The 21,574-nt window shown below is 45.4% G+C and overlaps 1 protein-coding gene across 2 annotated transcripts; it reads right to left on the bottom strand.

Annotated features, from left to right (window-relative positions):
* Nucleotides 1-546: 546 nt before the first annotated feature.
* LOC115315856 (probable thiopurine S-methyltransferase) lies at nt 547-20,561 on the bottom strand. 2 transcript variants are annotated; one of them, XM_040222596.2, is made up of 9 exons: nt 20,443-20,561; nt 19,066-19,180; nt 14,733-14,825; nt 8,357-8,486; nt 6,972-7,024; nt 6,421-6,495; nt 2,780-2,865; nt 1,890-1,934; nt 547-1,177 (listed from the first exon to the last, which is right to left on the bottom strand). In XM_040222596.2, the coding sequence occupies exons 2-9, from the start codon at nt 19,155-19,157 to the stop codon at nt 1,074-1,076; spliced, it is 678 nt and encodes a 225-aa protein (XP_040078530.1). In that variant the 5' UTR covers nt 19,158-19,180; nt 20,443-20,561; the 3' UTR covers nt 547-1,073. The 2 variants fall into 2 exon arrangements, with proteins under 2 accessions (XP_040078530.1, XP_040078531.1); XM_040222597.1 differs by having other exon boundaries at nt 20,464-20,501.
* Between the last annotated feature and the right edge of the window lie 1,013 nt (nt 20,562-21,574).

The following is a 21,574-nucleotide window of genomic DNA, read 5'->3' on the forward strand; positions in this document are numbered from 1 at the left end:
TCCCAGATCGTCTCCCACCGCCATTTTGTGCCTTTCATTGTTTCCCCGTGCTCCGAAAAGTTGCCTTTGTGTCCATCGGTCCCCCCCATCCGAGGGGGAAAACGCTAATCCTCCCTCCGTGGGTTCCACAACGCTGCTCCGAACTTGTGAGATAAGGTGCTTGTTTCCCGGAGGGTTGTAAGCCCCACGGATCATCGCCGAGAACCAAGATGGCTGCTGGTCTGTCGGCGAGTGGTATTACAAAGAATGGCATCACCCTAGCAAAGCGGACATGAAGGCTCCCTAGATCCCTAGAGCTCCCTAGAGCATACTGAAGACTGCGAAGACGAGATGAATGGCAACAAAACGCAAGCTGGGGCCCTAAGCTGGACGCTTGGCGAAAACGACGGCGAGAAATTTGGCGGCCGCGATTGGCCAATGCCACACTTGACCTCGGCGCCGGCTAATCATAGCCGCCGAATTTCTCAACGACTTTTCCGCCAAGTGTCCAGATTAGGGCCCCTGGATGCTGCCAGAACAAAAAAGTGGAAAGAATGAGCACAAAAGTTTTAAAGCTACAGAATTTAATTTGTGACATGAAGAGCAAACAAATCCTGACTGAAAGTGCAGAGAAAGACCTGGAATCGTTCGGAGAACTTACGGAGGAGCTTCTCAGCACATGGAACTCTAATCAACGTATAGAGCATGCAGCTCCCGGAAGGTGCTACAGCCAGAAGATGCGCAAATTCGCAACGACCCTCTACTTTAATTCCCCCAGGGCTTTCGTAGAAGGAATGTTTCCCTAGCCGGCCATCAAGACGCTTCGCTCTTGGCTGAAGGTGGCAAGTGCTTGGCCAGGATTTACTCACGAGTCTTTCAAACACCTGAGGACAACCCTTTACAGCAATGTGAAGGGTTGTCCCTGGACAGCAATCTGTGTCCAGCGTTGGCCTTCTCTGACGAGGCCGTCTCATTCAACACTGCGGCTTTGCTATCTAGATGTGTCGGTTGAAAGCACGAAAGCGAAGGAACTGGAGGGATACCCAGGCAATGTCTGGGATACAAAGTGCTTGCTGCTCTTCTCTGCTTTGCACTTAGAAGGTGATGCACCAAAGGACCTCCGAAATTGGAGCCTTGATGTAGAAGTGGTCCTGTTTCCGTCTGTTTTCGGCCATCTTTGTTATCTTCATTTCTTTTCCTGCGAGGGAAAGTAACGACGACATGTCGCAGTGCTGACAACAAAGCAGTCTGGATGGTCCAACAACCTTAAGTTCCCACAGAAATTCTCTGAATAAGTGTGACAACCTTCTAACGTTTTGCTTTGCAACGACTCGAAATGTTAAAAGTGCTTTCCAGTTTTGACTGATAAACTGATTTTAGCGATGTGCCTATTGGAGTGCCAGCTGAATGTGGAAATATATTGGCTTTGGCATTTAGTTATGATATTGGAATGATTAGACAAAGCCACCGTAGCATACATCATTATTAGCATAGGATAATCACTACAGCCTCAAACGTTCACTAAACATGGGCCAGTTAGTCTGGGGAACGTGCCAGTGACGTAGTCTGGGGAACGGAGGGTGCTTATGGGGATAAAAGCCCCCTCTCTGGAAATACATTCAACCCCCCCCCCCCCCCCCCCCTTAAAGGAAATTTTGCTTACGTCAATGAAAACAGCATGTGTGCCACACTCATGTGCGAGCAGCACATATGACCATGTTAGTTTTTATATTTAAATGACATTTTAGCATATGGGCATATTTATTTGGAAATTAAGCCCACTGTATCGTCGTTGTGGCAAATCGAAATCTCTCATTTCCTTCGGAAAAGGGCAACAAATCTTAGATTGGAGACCCCTTTGCAGTATTTACAGCGCAGTGATATTTTGGATTAGGAAGCGATGTACTCACCAAATAGTTCCCGGACAGTGTCATCCGGAATGCTTGTCGGAAAACCTGAACAAAATCGGTAGAAAGTCTCAAATTTTATTTATACCCCACTTTTGGTGCCGGGACAAATATTTCTTGCAAATGCAAAAACTACACGTTTTCTAAGTATTAAAAAGGGGTCTGAAGTCAATTCTGAGATCGTCCTTTTTGGCGACAACTGAATCTAGACGCTCTAAGCATCCGAACAAACCCGAAATCACAATCGTGCGTAGCTTATTTCCTCGTTGAAAGTGTGTTCAAAGATCGCGACACGCCCTTTTTGGGAAGACTTCCCAGTGAAGCGGTCGACGAAGGGCGCTTGCCGGCGAGTTGCAAGCGATGGCTTCGCCCGCGGAGAAAAAGAGGGGTCTTATCCGAATCTGTATACATATCAGACTCTTTTCGAAACGAGTTATAGTAAAATCATGCGAAATCTGCGCGTATTGTAGGGCTTTCATTGGTCCACACAATGTAGTCCGCGAGAAAAAAGAGTCCGCATGTTTTTCTATTGTCCTGAGATGATTATGCGGTTTTGCAATATAGGACTTGGTGTATGCGGGAACTAGCACCTTTCAAGCAATATAAGGTCAAAAACGACCTTTTCCAAAAATGACTTCAGTGGCCCTTTAAGATCATCTTTAATTGGCTGACTTTTAATCAAGTTCAGGCAAACTGTCAAGTCCACTCTTTTCAAATTTTGTAACATAATTGTTGCTGACGACACGTGTGGTTTGCCCAGTTTTGCGAACCCATACAGTAGTAACGGTCTCTATATTCAGCTAACTCAACTAACCTTTTAATGCGAATGGTAAAGGAAGCCATGTCTCTCTTAGTTGACTGTGAAGTTTGAAGTCTGGCAAATAGGAACTGACCTGTGTAGCTTTCATCGTCGTGAACAACAGAAATGAGTACATATGTGCAGTCTGGTGACATCAGGGGCCGCAGGACGCTGATGTACCTGGAAACGTTCGGGAGAATTTTACTTGATCTCTCGCCTTGACCGTTAAGGCTGATCGAAATCCTGATTTAACGGCCACCCACAGTGGAGAAACAAATGGTGAAAGGTATCGGGTGGGCGACCTATATATATGCGGATGGGACAGCAAACTTTTATTAAAAACGAGCGATAGACAACAACCTTCTACGAACCACGTGACAAGGGAATTGATATCGCGGACACGGCCAATTTGCGCTCCCCGGTGCGGTGCGTTAAACATGTGGGAGCTTTCTACGAATTCACCTATTACAGAAACAATACCGCAAGCAGCGGTGAGGGCGAAATTGGGCTCTATGGCGCGATAAACACGCGGAAACTCGCATGTCATGGGAACCAATACCGCAGATCGCGGACACGGCAAAGTCGGGTTACGCAGCGTGACAGACACGTGGAAACCCACTATACGAACTCGCTTGTCACGGGTATCGATACTGTAAATTGCTGACGCAGCAAATGCGCGCTTCACGCGGTGCGATAAAAACACAGAAACTCACTGCGTCACGGGTACCGATACCACAGATCGCGAGATCTGTGGTATCGGTACCCGTAACCCGTGTGATGTCCGAATCGAGGGTGAACGGTGTTTAGGAATTTTAACCCTATGAAAATTTAGCTAGCAAAAACGGGATGGGCGCGATCTCTCAGGGTAGGGCGTTTATACGGAATTTTACATATTTTACAATCATGTTCAGATTCTCTGACGTTTAATCTGCAAAACCTGTTCATTAGGGCTGAAAATCGTTCTTTTTTTTTTCTCTTTCTACGTTATTGGGAAGGGTAAGATGCCTCCCTTCTTCGAAATTTGGTGAGTTAATTGCGTGAATTATTTTTTATGGCGTGTGCTAGTGTATATATATATATATATATATATATAAATATATATATATATATCAGTAATGGCTTAACTCACACCGTCTTTAGACTTGGGTGCGTAGTGACTTCAGAGAAGTACAATGGTTGGTCCAGTCTTCAGGGCTGCCTCCCCGCGATTGTCTACTTTTTAAGGCAGACAATAAGAAGTTTATAGACGCTCTGCAGCAGCTGTGCATGGACGCCGCCATAACTGACCTTCAGTTTTTGTTTCCTCTTATTCCGTTTATTTCACTTCATCATTACCATAGCAGGCCAGGTTATTGCCATATTAGATTCAACTGTGCCCTTTTCTAAAGCATCGGCCGTTGTAGAGAATCGTCAACTACCGTTTCAGTTGCTTGGCATCTCGGTAAGACAAGACAAGGTCAGCAATGGCGGCTGTAATTTGGCGCGTGTGTAAAGCGTCTATTAGATCGTCCAATACCTCCGATAACGATACCCGATAGCGATAGGATGCATGCTCAAAGGGGTCGGCTGAGTATCGTTATCGGAGTTAACAAAACGATCTACTAAAACTCCCAAAGAGAGCACCGCACTCGCTTAGCATCCTTGAAAGTCGCGGCAACCGATCGAGACAAAAGGGGTCTTGTCACGGGAACTATTTCCTTTCCGCCTCGGAAAGGAAATGATTTTGTTGACTTTCATTAGATGGGCGCTATGAAAACTTGTGTATTCCATATGGCGTGACACTCTGGTTCCTGCGACCGCCACACACAGCTGCAGATCTGGTAAACACGTGTTTTTTTTCCTTTGCAGTTACTCAGCGGAATTGCAGTATTTCAGAGGAAGGAGGCGTGTTTTCTAATTCTTGTGCCCCCCCCCCCCCCCCAAAAAAAAAAAAAAGAGAAGAAAATTGTAAATATTTTAGGATAAGAGTCGTTGCACTGCACCTTTAAAATTGGTGAATCACAGGTCGATTGTCCTCTATCAAACATTTGCAGTCTCTATTTGACGGAGTGTCCTCTTCTAGACATTTCATACTATTTTACCGATGGACCCCATCTTGCTTGATTGTGCTGGTGTTGATCATGTCATAGAAACATTAAGATTGTCGTCTTCAGCGGGAGTGGGCGGTGTTAATTCAAAGTTTTGAAAAATACAAAGCATTACGCTTCCATTATTTTAACTAAACGTTTTGGTAAATCCATTAGAGATCGTGTTCTCCCTTTAGATTGGAAGGTGGGGAAAGGGGTTCCCATTTACAAGACTGGTGACAAATGTTCCCTTTTAAAATATCGCCCAATCGCTATAAACAGTGTTCCTTGCGAACCCCTTGAGCACATAATATTTAACAACTTCTTTTGCCCATCCTAAGATGGATTTCGAAAAACATTTTCATGCGAGACATAGCTTCTATCAGTCACACATGACCTTCACTGCATCCTGGACCGAGGATCCCAGGCAGACTGCATTTTCCTAGATTTCACCAAAGCGTTCGATGAAGTATCTCATCAACTACTTCTTCTCAAACTGTCCAAGCCTAACATAGGTGCTAACGTTCTTGCATGGATTCAATCTTTTTTATGATTGTGGTCACAATTTGTTACAGTAAATAATACTAACTCTTCCTTTTGGTCTGTAGCCGCTGGGGTTCCCCAAGGATCTGTTTCAGGATCTTTACTCTTTTAACATATATTAACGACCTCCCTCTTAATGTTTCCTAGTCTATTTGTTTATTTGCTCATGACTGTGCGATTTACCGTGAGATACTTAATGATCATGATAACATCATGCTTCAGTCTGACCATCATATGGTCTATGAGGCTTAATACTAACAAATGTAAGTCCATGCGTGTATCTCGCCAGTCACACGAAACTCGCAACTATAGCTTTCTTAATCAAACTCAGCTTGACAAGGTATCTTCTTACAAATATTTAGGCGTACATATAACTTCTGACCTCTCACGGAAAACAGTTGTTCAGTATATGTATATCCCATTTAACGCTAACCGTATGTTAGGCTACCTCAGGCGCAACTTTTCATTTGCATGCAGGCATCTGTTTCCCTCAAGCTATTTTTTTTCCATAAAACTCTAGTTCGACCGAAGTTAGAATATGCAACCTCTGTTTGGGATCCCGGACAAGCCACTCTCATCACCGCGTTGGGAGTCATTCAAAATAGATCCGCTCGTTTTATTATTTCTAATTATCATTATACATAGAGCGTCACTATATGAAATTGACTTTATCACTCCCGCCCCTCTTCCTGCGACGTAAGCTTCACGCCTCTCTTTATTTCACTTTTTCTTTTGTAACCCTGTGCTTCGCAACAAATTAATCACCCATCCCTCTTATATTTCTGCTCATCATGATCATCAGCACAAACTTGAGGTACCTATCGCTATCACATCAACCTTCCAATCTTCTTTCCTTCCTCGCACATCCCTCGACTGGAACCACCTTCCCGGACCAGTTGCATCCATGACTGACACTCTGCTTTTTAGGTCTGCTCTTAATAATTTTTTTAAGTGTAAATAACTATACATTACATTGTTTTGATCCCAACTTTGCTCTCCCCCTCTGTAAGGCCTTCGGGCCCTGAGGGCAAGCAAATAAATAAATACATAAATAAAATGTTTATTCTAATTATGTTTATAATGGCACCTTTATTTGTGCAAAAAAAATATATATATTCAAGCTTACCTCGATCTATCTTCCTTGTTAACCGCTACAAGAGCGCCTCGATCCCAGATGATGTCTACCGGCCCCACAGATTCCCTGTAACAAATAAATGAATAACATCTTGGCCACAGCACACAGACATAGCCTGCGTGGCATGAGCAGTTTATCCGCAAAAGAAGTGGCCACGTAACGTTGGGGCGACGTTTAATTAAAATATATATTCCCCCATTACGGCTATGGATTATATAAGAGGCTGCTTGTCTCGAATACATTATTGTATTGCATGTAAAAAATAAGGGCATACACGGGCATTGCATGGTATATTTATGTTCTACTCATGTCGGTTTAAAACATGCGCTGGACGCACATTTCTGAAATGCTAAAAGTTCTAGAGTGAGTTTGTGTCTAAATATCCGGAAAGCCCGAACTGGCTTTTGGGGAAGACAGTTTCATTTCTGGAGTGAATCACCAAGACTCACATTTATTTGAAAGGAAAAACGTTGAACTTTCACTTTGAAGAACGACACAAATTTTACTTAGCGGTGACGCTTTCAGAGCACTTGGACACTCACTTTTTCAAGTCGAACACGCTGCAGATGAAGATCCGCAACCGCTTGTCAACCGTCTGTAACAAACAAATTTTAAACGATAAGTTACCGATTGACTCCGGCCATCCCTTGCTCGCTTTGGCGAATGGTCAAATTCGATCGATACGGCTCATGTGTTGAAAAGCAGAACCACACTTTGTTCTACACTTACTTGGAGCAAGATGAATGCTACGCACTCGAAACCGAAGCCATGAGAGCAGCGCTTGCTCACTGGAATCAACTGCTAAGAGTTCGTGCTGTGTACCCTTGCCCGTGCTCTGTGCCGTTAGTGTGAAAGCTTTGTTTCCACCCGCACTGTGCCCACGTGCCTCATAGAGAACCATGGATTCTCGAGGTCAATAACATCCGCGATTTTTGGTAGTTTACTTCGAAAAGATAGACCAGTAAGCAACACAATTATCGCTTGGAAGTTCTGCTACAAATCAGTGTTCCCACCAGGCTATGCTTTGACAAGACGTTTAAATTAAAAAAAAAAAAGGCGATCGCTTGTTTTTAATGCAAATCGGACAACTACGGGAAAAAAAAAGTACTTGCAGGGGGTTGTAGTGACGTCAGAGAGACACCGCGAGCTTTGATTGGTTCTGATTAAAGGATAGTGCGTAGACCTCAGTGTTCGTTGTTTTGAGGTCTACCCACTATTCTTCAATCTTAGCCAATCAGAACTCGTCGTTCTGACGTCACCACAACTCCTGCAAAAGCAGACGACGAACGTACTTGCACTCCGCATTGCTTAGGCGTACGTCATACATTTTTTCTCTAAACCTTTCACATGACGAACGTTTCAAGCCATCGCATTGCCGTTGACGGGAGAATCGAAAGTTGCACGGCGAATCGCGCTCCACATGAACAGCAAAATGACATAGTGCCACTAAACGCTGATTTCTGCATTATCATCGCACGAAGGCCTGTTTGGCAACAGACGCGAAAGATGGCGTCGCTGTCGTTTGGTATGTAACGAATCCACCCTATGGGCGCCTCAACGAACGATCCTCTTCCCACTAAGCTTTTGCCCATACGTATACATTCTCCCGTCTTGCTTCCCACGGTCGCCATATTCGGAGCGCTCCGTCAAACACTACCAAACAAACATTGTCAACACCTACCTCTGCGCGTATTTTGTCTTTTTCGGCAGTTTTTTTTTCTTTTAGTATTTGTAGTACGGGGCATGAAACGCATTGAAAACCGATACAACGGCACGATGCCAATGTGTTTTGACGGGTGGAGCCATGTTAGGCTTTCCTTCATTTGTAGTTCGCAGACAAATACCCATACGGTGCTTGTTAAAGTACATTCTCGGTGTTTATAACGGAGGTGCGCCTGCTAAAGCCGTGCTCGCAAAACGTGCATACCTGGAGAATTTTGCAATTGATCACAGGGCACGTGGTCTCTTCGTAGGCGAGCTTGTTTTCCTCGAAGAACTGGCGCGCCGTTTTTTCCACGTACTCGAGTCCCGCAACACGATGCCCGCGGTCGTAGAACCTGCGACGGTTGAACGAGCGTTTTGATTGGTCACGATGGCGTCCCCCTCCTCCCCGCCTGTCCATGCTGCTGGTCTTTCTCACTTGTTCTTGTTGAGGAAAAGAAGTTCAGTAGAGCGAAATGGATGCTGCAGAAAGTACGCGCTCAGCAGTAAAGTCATCACAATGGCCGATTATGTGACGTGAACTCGAGGCATGTATTACGGCGTGCACGTCAATCTGTCTGTTTGTCTACCCCAAGAGACCTTTTGCAAAGCGTGCAGCGTCCGCGGTGCCAAAAGGAATGCCGGGAAATCAGTGTCACGTGGGGCCAGGGAGCGCACAGGACTTGACGCCCGGCCTTTTGGCTCAATACCTTTGCTCGTTTTGATCTATATTAATGATATGCCTAACATTCCATATACCGAAGACTTCGTTTCATATGCGGACGACACAAATCTGTTCTGTGCGAGAGCCGAGCTTAACGACCTAGAAATTACGGCGAATAAATATTTATTCGGCAATCTCATCTGGGCTTATCTCTAAATATAAAAAAAATAATATATATACATTTTTTTTGCCCAGCAAACCGGGTTTTTACAAAGAACATCGTACTAATGTTTGAAAACTCCGAACTCGAGCGTGTAAATAACCCCAAATTCGTTGGAGTGTGGGTTTGGGGAGCACATGAATTGGACGCACCATGTCAACACAATAAGAATCGAAATCTCAAGATCAATAGGCTTGCTTCACTCTGTAAAACCTTTATTACTGGATCGGCTGAAGTATCAACTTTAGTACACTCTAGTATACTCCACGGTATATTACTGCTTTCTTGTCTTAGACAACCTAAACAAATATATCACACTTACAGCGACTACAAAAAAAGCTGTCCGCCTAATATATAATCCTGATTATGACGCGTACACATTACTGCTTTCGGAAGAATATAAAATCTTGAGCGTTCATCACTTATTCATATATAAACTTGCAATCTACATTTATCAGGACCGTAAAGTTCTGACACCAGCTCACCCATCACTCGGTATTCGACCTGACCATCATTATAGCACACGCCATGATGAGTTCATACTCCCGAAAATCAGAACAAATATGGCCGAACAAAACTTTAGCATATTATATCCCAAATTATTTTGAGACGCCTAGCTACATTCAGACACTTTTGACAAGTAGGCTTTCACCAAGCAAATACAAGCATCTTTTAAAGGAATCTTTGATGAATGAAAATCAAGATCAGCAGAAAACTTAATAAAAAATGAACTTATCTCTTTACACTATTGTTATGCTATTAAAATGTTATTTTTGTTGGTTTTGTTCGTATTTGGCAAAGCCTTTTTTTCGAACATGCATACTGTACACAATTGGAGCGTTTCTTTTTATTTTTTGTTCGGGTGCCGACAGTGATGCATTGTTGTATTCCTGTTTTATAGCGGTGTCGAGGCCTCGTCATACCATCTGGTCTTTTGCCTTGATGCTGCAGACAATGTGCAAGCAAATGTGCTGGGAAGGCGAGCAATTGCGCTACCCTCTCGCTGTCTTAAATGTCATGTGAGCAGTCTTGTGCCCGTTACTCCAAAAAAGTAGTTAATTACAATTACAATTACTTGGCCTAAAAAGTAGTAGATTACCGTTACAAATTACTCCCCGTAAAAAGTAACTGATTACTTCGTTACTTTACTCAATTACTTTTCCGTTACTTTAAAGAAACACACAAAATACCTGCAATATATACTGCGTGTTTGTGGGGGGAATTTCGGGCCCCATCAAAAATAAAACAGATTCAGTGCTATATCTACCGATTATTTTAGAATAATAATTTTACGACGATGGATCTATAAGGCTGTAAAGGACTGGAACAGCTGTTCGATATGAACGAATCTAGCGCTGTCCACCCGGGACAGAACTGAATCCCATGAGCATGCGACGAATGCACATGGGCGGCGGAGGCACGCACACCATTCGAAGTATGGCAACGGCAAACTTTAGAACACGACTCTCCTGAAGTAGTGGTTTTTCTACGGTTGCTATATATTGCCTAAATAGGGGCTGGTTTAGCCACTAAAACCAACTGGCTGTAAGACGTACATGCGGTACTTGCGTTTGGGCAGATTTCAGAGTACCGCTTGTTGAAGGTTGTTGTTATCCGGACTTGACCCACTTGATCTTTTTTTTTTTGGTCATCAAACTAATCAAAACTGAAACTTCGCACGAAATATTCATCCACAATCTTTCAGCCAAGCTGAGTTTTCCGTTTAGAAAATATTAAAAAATCATAATTTTCAGTGAACAGCAGGCTTCAATGTATCTCACGCGTTTACAGCCGCCTTGCGCTGCCTTAACTCCTGTGGAGGCACCCTACTGTGTCCAAGTCAGCCACTGTTTATTCTCAGAAAACTCGGGCTGGTGTTCCCTTTCCCTAAAATGTCGGAGTAAGTTCCCGTAGCACAATCCGCTGACGAGAACATTCTCGTTTCTAGGAATATGGGTTCAGCTTCGAAGTCCCAAGCCATTTTGGCTGTGCTCCCCGGCCACCTTATCGCCTGCTGTCTAAAGTTATTGTTTGAACTGACAGTAGTGTTGATCCTGCATTCTTTTTCTGTTCCAATGAGCTGCTGCTATCGCTTCCCTTATGTTTGTTCCTTACGCATCCGCTAGTGCGAAGTCAAGTGACAGATACCACAAAGCTGGTTGGTCCAGCCAGTATTTAGCTTTCACAGCGCTGTCAAAGATGAACAGGGTCAAGATCTCGTTACAATTTTTTTTTTGTCTGCGGGGTGGGTGTGTGTAGGCAGAACATCGACAAGCAAAGGACGGTCTCGTGTGACAAAAAAAAATATGCTGATTGGTTTTTGGGGGACAACACCCAGGGGGTGGGGCGGAAAGGATGGGGGGGGGGGGGGGGGGGGGAAGGGAGCGAGCGGACATCTGCACCACGGTCACAGTGTCCACGTTCGTACTCTTCACGACTCCCACTCGATGGTTTTATGGGCCATTAGTTTTCTGCTCTTTTGTGCGCTGGAAGCAGTCCGTTCGTTTTCCAAGTCGAAGCTTGTTGCCTTCATGTAGACAGTCGAATCCTCTCAGCCTGACTGCCCGTACGAACAAGTCCAGACACGGGCTCTGGCTAGGGTGTCGCGGTTTCTGTGAACTCCTTTCCTTCGCCAGCACCAGATCTCTTCGCGAACGAACCCCCGTCTTGTGTTACCATGCTAAAAGCGCGAAGGCCGTTGCATCGCCCTTTTTCCTCCCTATTTTTCCCTTTGACGGGGCAGAAGAATTGTAACGAGTAATTTCAGTAACGCGTTACTGAAAAAGTAATGAAATGAGATTACAAATTACATTTTCAGAAAAATAACGGATTAATTATAAAATTACTAGAAAAGTAATTAATTACAAGTAATTCCGTTACTTGTAACGGATTACTTCCAAGTCTGCATGTGAGGGTAAGGAGCGTGCAGGACTTCGCGCGCGGCCTTTTGGGATTATCTTGGAAAAAGTATTTTGCAATCACTTGGTTTTGTTGCCCTTCAGCTACCTCTTCAGAGCTCGCTCTCAGCATGCTCTTTATGGCTAGGTGGCTCAAGTCACCCCTCGATTCAAAAGGTTCTCGATTCGATTCATCATATTGTTTGCTAATTGACGAACCCTTAAAAGGTTTTGATTACCGTCCCTGAACTCGTGCAACTGTTGTCATGTGCGATAGGTCTCGCAAGAACCGGCAATAAGCGCGACCCTCCGCGGTGCCCAGACACGAATTGGCTTGCGATGCGATTTCATCAGCGCCAGTCACTTCAGGTTGAGCGGGTAATGGAGGAAGTCATACACAATAGACAATTTGGAAAAAATTACAAAAGGCAACACGCGAAGCGCGCAACGAGTGATAGTTACATCCCGCATGTTCTTCTTTACACCCGCAGCATCTGTCGCATGATAATAATGCGAAAGCCTGAACTGCCCCATGTAGCGCCGCCAGCGTTGTCCGTGACCACGAAAAACGGGCAACTAAAGAGTCCCGCTGCTCGCCTGCTCGCGTCGTCCGCTTCGGCACTTCAGTTTTCCTTCTATCGATTTTCCTTACAACCATAATTATCTAGCTCCTATTTCTCTACGTAATATATCTTATCATCCTTTAATAGTGTATTGCTGACTGTTTCTTGTAGATATATATTTCTGTATCTCACTCTCGCGTCGTGTGATATCTCGAACGACGGAGGAGCGTCCACGACTAGGAAGGGGTCGCCGCTTCCATTGGAGCATTGAAGCGACCTGCTCGTTGATACAACTTTGGAAGGATCGGCTGGAGGGCCTCCGACGCGTGCGATGAAACTCAAGCGCGAGCACGACGCCGAACCGAAAAAAGCAAAAGCATAGCAGAAGCACGGCAAGGAGCCGGGGCTCCGAGCAACGTTAGGACGCTGAGTGAGCGGGGAACGCTCAGGGTTACCGCTAATTGCTAAAAAAAAAAAGTTTGCTTGGGCTGAAAGTGGACTTTGTTGTTATATCATTTGACTGAACTCGTCATTTTGTATTTCGTAATATTTTGTTTCATTGAGGAAGACTTAAAAAATTATCTATATTGCCACAAAATTATTCTTCTGGCGTGAACGTGATTCACGCGTTTGCACGAGTTATGATACCTCAATCGCTGTAAACATCGTCTAGATGACATTTACTTGCGCTGTCTGGCACGTCAGAACTTAAAGGTCATTTGAAAATCCTAAAGGCCTTTGACGTAAAGGTCCTTTCAGGTGCCCGTCTGACATAGGTATTAGGTATTCTCCTGTAATCTTTGAACACCACCTTGATAGTCAAGCTGTATCTTTCACGTCCTCTCGCGGAGTCCAGCAGAGGGCCCAGATTTCACACAAGTGCCGCGTCAGCGTTCGGCTTGGATGAGTGTGGACACGAGTTAGAGCCGAACGCCGACGCGGCACTCGCGTCCAACTCGTGCCCCGTGCCAGTATAGGTAACCCGCAAGATCCGGCCCTAGGCCTCGCTGCGTACGAGCTGTCGAGTCGGCAGCTGCTTCCCAGCTGCCCTCGATGTCCGTGTATCCTCCGTTGTCTGCTACAGCATCCACCATACAGCCAGTTCCCGGCATTCCTTCGGGCGTCGCGGGCTGCGCTGCACGCTTTGCAAAAGCAGGGAGCCTTCAAACCATGGTTTTGAGAGTAGTGGTTCGAATCGAATAGCGCTGTGTCATTCGTAGCCGTGACAATGCAAAGGATAGCCGAGAACCTGTTCTTTCAACAGTGAAGAAGCTGAGGATGACGCTGCACAGTTCGATTCAAACCACTATTCGCGCACCTAAGTTCAGACGCGTCCCTCTGCGGAAGGTATTTACTCCGATCCAAGTCGGAGCGCAACCGAAACAACCATCCGATGGTGTCGACCAAAGAGCGTCAAAAATGCTTCGCCACGGCGTCTTTGGGGCGTTTCCTATCAAAATGTAAACCAATCACACACAGTGAATATGTGTCTTTGTGCTTGGTCTGGTGATAGGAAATGCACAAAGACGAGGAGGGCCGTGACGAAGCAGTTTTGACGCTGTTTGATCGGTTCCAACGGATCATAGCGTTGGCTGCGCTCAGATAGTCTGAACGAAAAACAGGCACTCTCCAAGGTAAGGCCCATACACACAGTCGCGTTTGAGAGCGATCGAGAGCGTCGCGGCTGCGAAAAACCGGGACATCCCCGCTTCGTATATCACATGCCAAGCTACTGCTTGAGATGAATTCCGCCCTTCGCACGAAGCGCATATCTGCCGGTGACTCGCTTCCGTTTCTCGACGCAGCGCCGTCAAACGCTTTCAAACGCGATAGTGTGCATGGGCCTTTATCGGGTGGCTGCGGCTTATGCCTTAGCCTCCTATATACTAACAAAGCCTGGCAGACCGCCACGATAAGCGGCCGCCGAAACGGAAAAGGTGGAGCAGCAGACAACGGAGGAGAGGAGAGCCACGTAGCTGGCGCCCCCCTGCGGCGAGATACCGAAACACACTTCTTCCAAGCGGACAAATGTGTTTCGGGTCCTCGCCGCTGCTAAAGCTGTGTGCTGACGTCCAGGTTCCCCGAAAAATGTCTCTTTGATGCTCTGTGCTACCAGACCCACGCTTGAAATCTGCGACCGGGCACTCATGGCTCCGTCGTCAAACTGCCAGGCTATGGAGTATAGAGGAGGCTATGCTTATGCATACGACGCGTGAACGAAAGAAGGTAAAAGAGGCTGAGAAAGAAGAGGAGCTCACCACTTGACTTCCTTGGCCTTGCCGCAAAGCGGAATAAACACCTGGGCGTCTCGTTTGTTGGCCAAGACTTCATTCTCGTGCGCTGTCAATAATCTGCGCAACGATAAACGGATGTGCGTGCATTTTTACGCTTTTATTATACACGTGTTCGCGCTTTCCAGGGAAAGCGTTTACATACCAACAGTGTTTATATAGCAATAGTGTTTACATAGACTTTACCGAAAAAAGTAATGAAATACGTTACTCATTAGTGTAAAATAAAGGTATCCGTTACTGAGCTACGTTACCTCACAAAAAAGGAACGCGTTACCGTTACCGATAAAAAGTAATGCACGTTACTTTTACGTTATTTTTGACACGTTGTACTGTTTTGACGTTACAGTTATGCAAGCCCCATATTTCGAAAAACATTATATTCAAGCAGATCTTTTTACGGTTTCACCTAAATATTTGCGCAAGAAAAACGCAGAGGAACCGCAAAAGAAAGAAACTGAAAAATTAACGTGACTTGGCGACAAAAACACGAAAAAAATGAAGCGTAATTTTTTTTACTTTTAGGAAGAAAAAGTAACGAGCAACGTAACTACGTCGCACGTTACTTGAAATAAGTAACCTAAGTACGTTACAGATTACTGTTTTGAACAAAAAAAAACAAAAAAACTAAAGAGTCCGGTAACGCCGTTACTTGTAACACAATACCGCAGACACTGCATAGAGACAAACCTACGTGTCTCTTGGCGTTAGCTTGTCCGTTTGTAAAGTTTCTCAGTGACTCGATTTATGTACAACTACAAAAACCTTTTCGCTGAACCACTGTCTGTAGGGGGTTGAGGACGCGTCAAGCTGCTCTATACACTCCGTGCGGGAACTATAGAGGGCGCTTTGAAAAACGCGCGTAGCGCCGCTAGCGGAGTAGCTGGCGTTCGACAGCGAGGCGCGCTCAGCAGCCTGCGGCGCCTTTTCGCGTGCGAAGCTGTGGCGGCGGAAGCGCGCACGGACGGAACTTTTGCTTTTTGAGCCGATAAGTTGAGGGTAACGTTGCATGAGTGCTGGGACAGACGTAAGAAGGACATTGAGCTGTTCTCCGCTTCTTATATATTGAGTTTGAGTCGTTATTAGGGGTAATTTCTTTAGTTGCGGTCTAAAAAGGGGTTTGAGCAATTTTCCGAAAAGCAAGACGGCCGCCACCATAATTGCTCTCAGTGGGAAATTTGTTTCGCTCGTCGCTGTAGACGTAGGACTGCTGGGACGATGATATTTGGAGGCGAGTGAAATGTTCACTAAGTTTGTGCACTAAATGGGCCAAGTTTTATTAAGACAGCAGGTGTGAAAGTTATGGTTCTAACGAATAAATTAATAAAGCTGTCAGGAATATCCAATATTGGATCCAAAATGTTGTGTTATAACCGGGCTGTGCGAAGTGGAGATTTGGACACACAGGTTCTTGGACATGACCGTAACTTGACACAACAGTTATAATAGCAAAAATAGGTGGCATAGGAAAACCAGGTAGAAATTTGGTTTGGACGGCGTAACTGAATGGGAAACGTTTTACCGTGAAAGGGGTGTGAATAGAATACCACTCGTTGTGGAAGATGGAGACTTAACAGGTAGGAAGAGACTGCTACACTGTACTTTCAATTGAAACAACTTTACGAAAGGTGGCTTCAAAACCGAGAAAACCAAGTTGCCGGCCAACACACGGTTTGGCCGTCAAAGGCTTTTGTGGTCAGCTGTTGTTTAGTAATACGGTTGTGCGAGGTGCTCAGCTCGGACTCGGCGGACCTCCAATGGGCCCTGGCGGAGCAAGCGCTCCTTTTCACAAGGCCGTAGTTTTTGGCTTTTAATAAAGTTGTTCTCCTCCTCCTCCTCGACACACAGGTGCTTGGACAGCCGTAACTTGACAAAACACTTATTATACGATACCTAAAAGAGGTGGCATAGCTTAACCAGGAGAAATATTTTTGGGCATCGTAACTAAATGAGAACCGGTTTTGACCACCAAAGGCTGTCAAGAGAATACCACTCATCATGGCCGGGAGGTGCAAACTTTACAGGTAGGAAGGGACCAGTGGACGGTACTTCCAGTTCGAACAAGTTTGCGATAGGTGGCTCTAAACCCGAGAAAAGAAATTGTTGCCTACAAGACTCAGGGTGTCAGCGTTTCCACATCCAAAAGGATGCTGATCAAAAAAGAAAGCACACCACATAAACTTCCATACTCAGACATCGATTGTCCAGCGATTCCAAGTTTCATTGCAGTTTTCCTTAGATTCATATTTGTCACTTTTTGTACCGTCCGAATCTTTCTTCAAGAAGTGCAGACTGCGTGCCATACTGGTCCGGAAATATCATCGACACGTACGATGGGGATGAAACTTATTTGGAGGGCATTCCTTCAACGAAATTTGCACTGCATAGCCGCGAGTGTGGGATGGAATTTCAGTTCGAGCTGAGACATGTAGGCGTTACTGGTACGAAAACAAACGCAGAGCGCAAAGCGGCAGTGTAGAATATGTCAGCCGTGCCGACACAGTGGCAGACATGATCGGGAGTCAAAATTTCTCGCGTCGTACGGCACGGGTCCATCGTTGTCGCTGTCCCACAAAACATCGGCGAGGTGAAAAACTGCGAAACTTCGTCCCCACGAGATACGACGCATAACTATTGGAACAGTTAACGACGCAGCAGTTCATGCTGTCAACCCAGCGCAACCGCACCGCTCCGACTTCAATGCGTACCAATGTACGCGACGTGGTTTCGTTTCGCTGGGGCACTCACTGCCTACCTTCGGTAACGGCCGCGCGGCGGCGCGCCGGTCGCGTCGCACGGAGTGTATAGCAGCTTTTTTCCTCCACCTCCCCCATTTTCGATGGAAATAAAGGAATTATCTTATCTTAACTTACAGGTTGTTTTTTTTTGTCTGGAGGGCGACTGCTTTACATACATGTCTTGAACTGACGTCACATGGCATACTTTTGACCCACATGTAAAAATAGAGGGAAGCTGCTTTTGTAAGAATTTTGAGTGACTGGTTAATCTTCTATATTTCTTCTGGGAGGAGAAAAGCGACGTCTCTGTAAATCCGGGAGGCACAAAAGAGGCTCCTGGTAAGAGGGGAGCTCCTTCTTCCCCTCTTCTCCGGTGGTCATCGGAGCGCTCTTTGAATTACGTCATGTGCAAGCCATGTAGAGTTTCGGTAAGCTTTCGGGGCTTGCACAGACTAAAAAGAACGTGCAGTGCCCAGAATCCTTGCGGTCAGACGTAGTTGTAAAACAATCGCGCGCCTTAAAGAAATTTGAAATATACCTGCCGTGTTCAGAAATAGGCTGAATATAATCCACAATATCCGTAAATGACAATCGCACGTTTCCATCTTGAGCCTGATGGCTGTATTTTTCGTTAGAAACGGCCCGCTCTGGCAAGCGCTCGGAGAGCAGCCAGCGGAGGGCACGTCACATCCGGCGTTATCGTGACGTAATCTGTCTCGGGATGAGCAAAGCTTTGGCGAGGCTGACGTCGTCAGGATGCCCTAGCCGTTCCAGCCACCGAAGTGGTCGAAGCACGCCACAAATCGGGCCACCGCAACTAACCGCAAAGCTGCTTTTGTGTGAATCTTGAGTGACAGGTTAATCTTCTATAATCTTGTAGAGGGACAATATTGACGTCTGGGACACACTAAAGAGAGTCCTGTTGATCGTGGACTTCCTCCCCTCTTCTCTTGTGCTGGCCGTAGAGCTGTCGGGATGACGTCATGTTCAAAGCATGTATTGTTCTAGGCGAGACAGTTATCGTCACTCCCTGTCAAGGTTCCTAGACGGGCATTACAAACGAGGCTTTAGCGACATCCACCAGGTGCTCTTCGCTAATCGTTTATTTTTGTTTTAAGGTTTCTTTTCGTGACTTTTTTAACAAGATATTGGTGTGTCCGATATGATTCTGCTCCTGTGAACATGTATAGACCAAAAAATAAGCGCCGATATTTCGTTGCAGTATTCCTTTAAAGCAGACCGGAATCGGAGGAAAAACCCCACTTCCAGCATGTACAGCAAATGCCGTACACGGCATCTGCTTTGTCCTGTAAGAACAGCTCTTTAGAAGCCTGAAAGGTAGAAAGCCAGTTTAGGTGCTTCAAGAGCGAGTCTGACCACCGTGGTTGGAGAATGCTTTGTCAGGGCACCAGTCTAGCGACCTTCGGTACGCTTTAGCAAGGTTTTACTATCAGACGATCTAAACAGCAGCAAGATGGCAGCGCCCAGAGGTCCTAATTGCAAACATGAATAATGTGAGTCAGTCAGTCCCGTACTGAAGGTAAAATATTTTCTGAACTCACGGATGGATGTCTGGCCTGTTCCACGGAGTGTTTCCGGTCTCCCAACGGTTGGACCAGTAGTCCCACAGCGGCTTCTGCATGATCTCCGCCATCTTGGTGCGCGCGTCGCAATCGACTAAAACGCACAAAGAGGGATAATTGCCTTTAATAATTGAAATACTGAGACTGAGGGACAAAAACACAACAGCTCGGAGCACATGGAACGAAAGCTCGCGCCGGAGAACTTATAAGGACCCTGGGTTCAGTCCCCATTCCTGCCCGTTCCGATCTGGATTGAGCGGTACCGGCGTACGGTCGTGTGTGACTCCTGCTGGATGCACGTTAAAGACCCTAGGCTAGCAGTCATACTCCACTGGCGAAACTTCTCGTCTGCAGCTAAGACACGAGACGTTCACTGGGGCTAACTTCCTGCTCTAAACAAACAGACAATACCTTTAAATTACATCATTAGTCGAAGAGTAGCTGAAAATTGCATGTAGACGACACAATAAAACCAGAAATTCAATTAAATGACAGGGGGTGTAGGGAACAACCAATAATATGTTTTCGGGGGTAAGTTTTTCTTCATGCAAAGGTGTGGATTGCTGGGCTAGTTGGCTGTTGCACGACATGATTAGAAAACAGCGCAAAAGTATACGGGACAAAAGTACACATGACAGGGTCTGCCCTGTGTGCTCCTGCTACTTTCGTCCCGTCCTTTTGCGCTGTTTTATTAATCATGTTCCCTTCGTGCGCGGAGAGTTTTTTTAGTGCTTTACATGTATGTTTGAGAAAATCCACGAGAGCTACACTAATGCGGTCTGTGCAGGTGAGTTATACGATTAGGGAGATAGCATAGGGGGATAATTACCACGATAGGTCGGATAACCAAAATGTGTTAATGATGTTTTTAGTTAGTGAAGATAAACATACGATCACAATTAGAAGCTCGCTGAGTATCATTGAAAACCACTAAATCGGTCAATTTCAGAAAGACTGAGCGCGTGGGAAGTGGGGTAGAGCGCTAAAGTTGCCGCTCGTATAACAGGCGCAAAGCTGGCGGTATCTTAAACGCGGTTAATAGGCGAAAAAAGTGACCGAGCACGTTTTCGCTCCTTCAGCCTGTTGCACAAGTAGTAATTTTGACGCCCTTCCCACGCGTTGCAGGCACTTCTAAAAGTTACTCATCTAGTGGTTTTTAATGACGTTCAGCAAGTTTTTAATTAAAACCATATCCTTATCTCCAATAACTAAAAAAATCATCAGCAACCTGCACAAACCGCATTAGTGAAGTTAGATGCCTTTACTGTTTATCTTTAACAAAGTCTAAAAAGAAAGCCTGGTATCATTGGAATATCGTACACGGTTTTCTCGACCCAGCGATAGTAAAAGACTTACCTTAAAAGTAATCTCTCGCACCTTTTCCAGTAGCCCAAAGTGCAGTACTACTTCCAACAGAGCCCCTTCGCAATTTGAAAGCGGACAAGTACCTGGCATTCTTTTTTTTTTCATAGAATGAGCTTATCTCGATCATCCGACAGGCCTTGGATAACGGGAGCAGTGACGATCGTGTTGAAGTCCACACAGCGCTCCGTTTACATTCGAAGGGAAAACGTCGAGTTGTTCCGGGCACACGAAGATGAAAGTCTATAGCCTCTCTAGATTACAGTACCTTTCCGGACTGTAGTCTGCGGACCATAGACGTTTGAACGTTGCAATCTTGCGCGGTGCGATCCATCTATACAGGAGCGACCTAGGATTTGCATTTTCTAGATCGTTCATTATGAAGGAGTGACATGATTTGCTAATGGCAGAGTATGGTGACGAGGACTTACGTTGTGAGCTAATCAAGCAGACATTTGTCAAGGTGCGCCGCGTATGAGAATGTTGGCGTACGGATTAGCCTATAGGTGCATACAATACTCCAAATGCGGACTATCTAAAGAAACTATTTTCAACAGCAATTTACCCCTCCAAACTGTACACCGAGTGTGAACCGGAAAATGCGGTAATATACCATGGTTGACAGTGCGGCGGAGGACATAAGTATACCGGCAGGACCAGTCAATCAGCTGTCGCTTTGTCAGTCGTGCACTTGCACGGCTGATTTGGCTATTATTAATAATAATAAGAAGAAGAAGAAGGAGAAGAAAAAGAAGAGGAAGAAGAAGAAGAAGAAGAAGAGAGAAGAAGAACGCTTCATTTTTCTCGTATACCCGCATACAACCATATCGGCCTCCTGTGTGGGGCACAGTAACATCAAACCGAAAAGCCACTATTAAAACTCAAACAACAGACGCTAGAGGAACAAAGCAAACACTGATACGAGACATGCCTTGGCGTACCCGGAAAGTTAACATCCATTTACGCCTAATGTAAATGAGAATCATCGAAACAAGTAAAAAATATAAAATTTATCTCGGTGTACAGTATTATAATGTTTCTGAATTCCTGATTACGTGGACATTAAAAACATACATGACGGATAAAAGGTTGAGACGCTCCGGCTGACCCGAGACGGCACGTGACA

This window comes from Ixodes scapularis, unplaced genomic scaffold (assembly GCF_016920785.2).
Source record: "Ixodes scapularis isolate PalLabHiFi unplaced genomic scaffold, ASM1692078v2 PGA_scaffold8__174_contigs__length_109621045, whole genome shotgun sequence".
NCBI classification, from domain to species: domain Eukaryota; kingdom Metazoa; phylum Arthropoda; class Arachnida; order Ixodida; family Ixodidae; genus Ixodes; species Ixodes scapularis.

Excerpts from the sequence above, each read along its gene's own strand:
- LOC115315856 (XM_040222596.2), bottom strand. The coding sequence starts at position 19,157 with ATGGCGGAGATCATGCAGAAGCCGCTGTGGGACTACTGGTCCAACCGT. Across the intron at positions 6,496-6,971 it reads AGCGTGTTCGACTTGAAAAA|GGAATCTGTGGGGCCGGTAG; the intron begins GTGAGTGTCCAA and ends TATTTGTTACAG. Across the intron at positions 1,935-2,779 it reads CGACGATGAAAGCTACACAG|GTTTTCCGACAAGCATTCCG; the intron begins GTCAGTTCCTAT and ends GATTTTGTTCAG.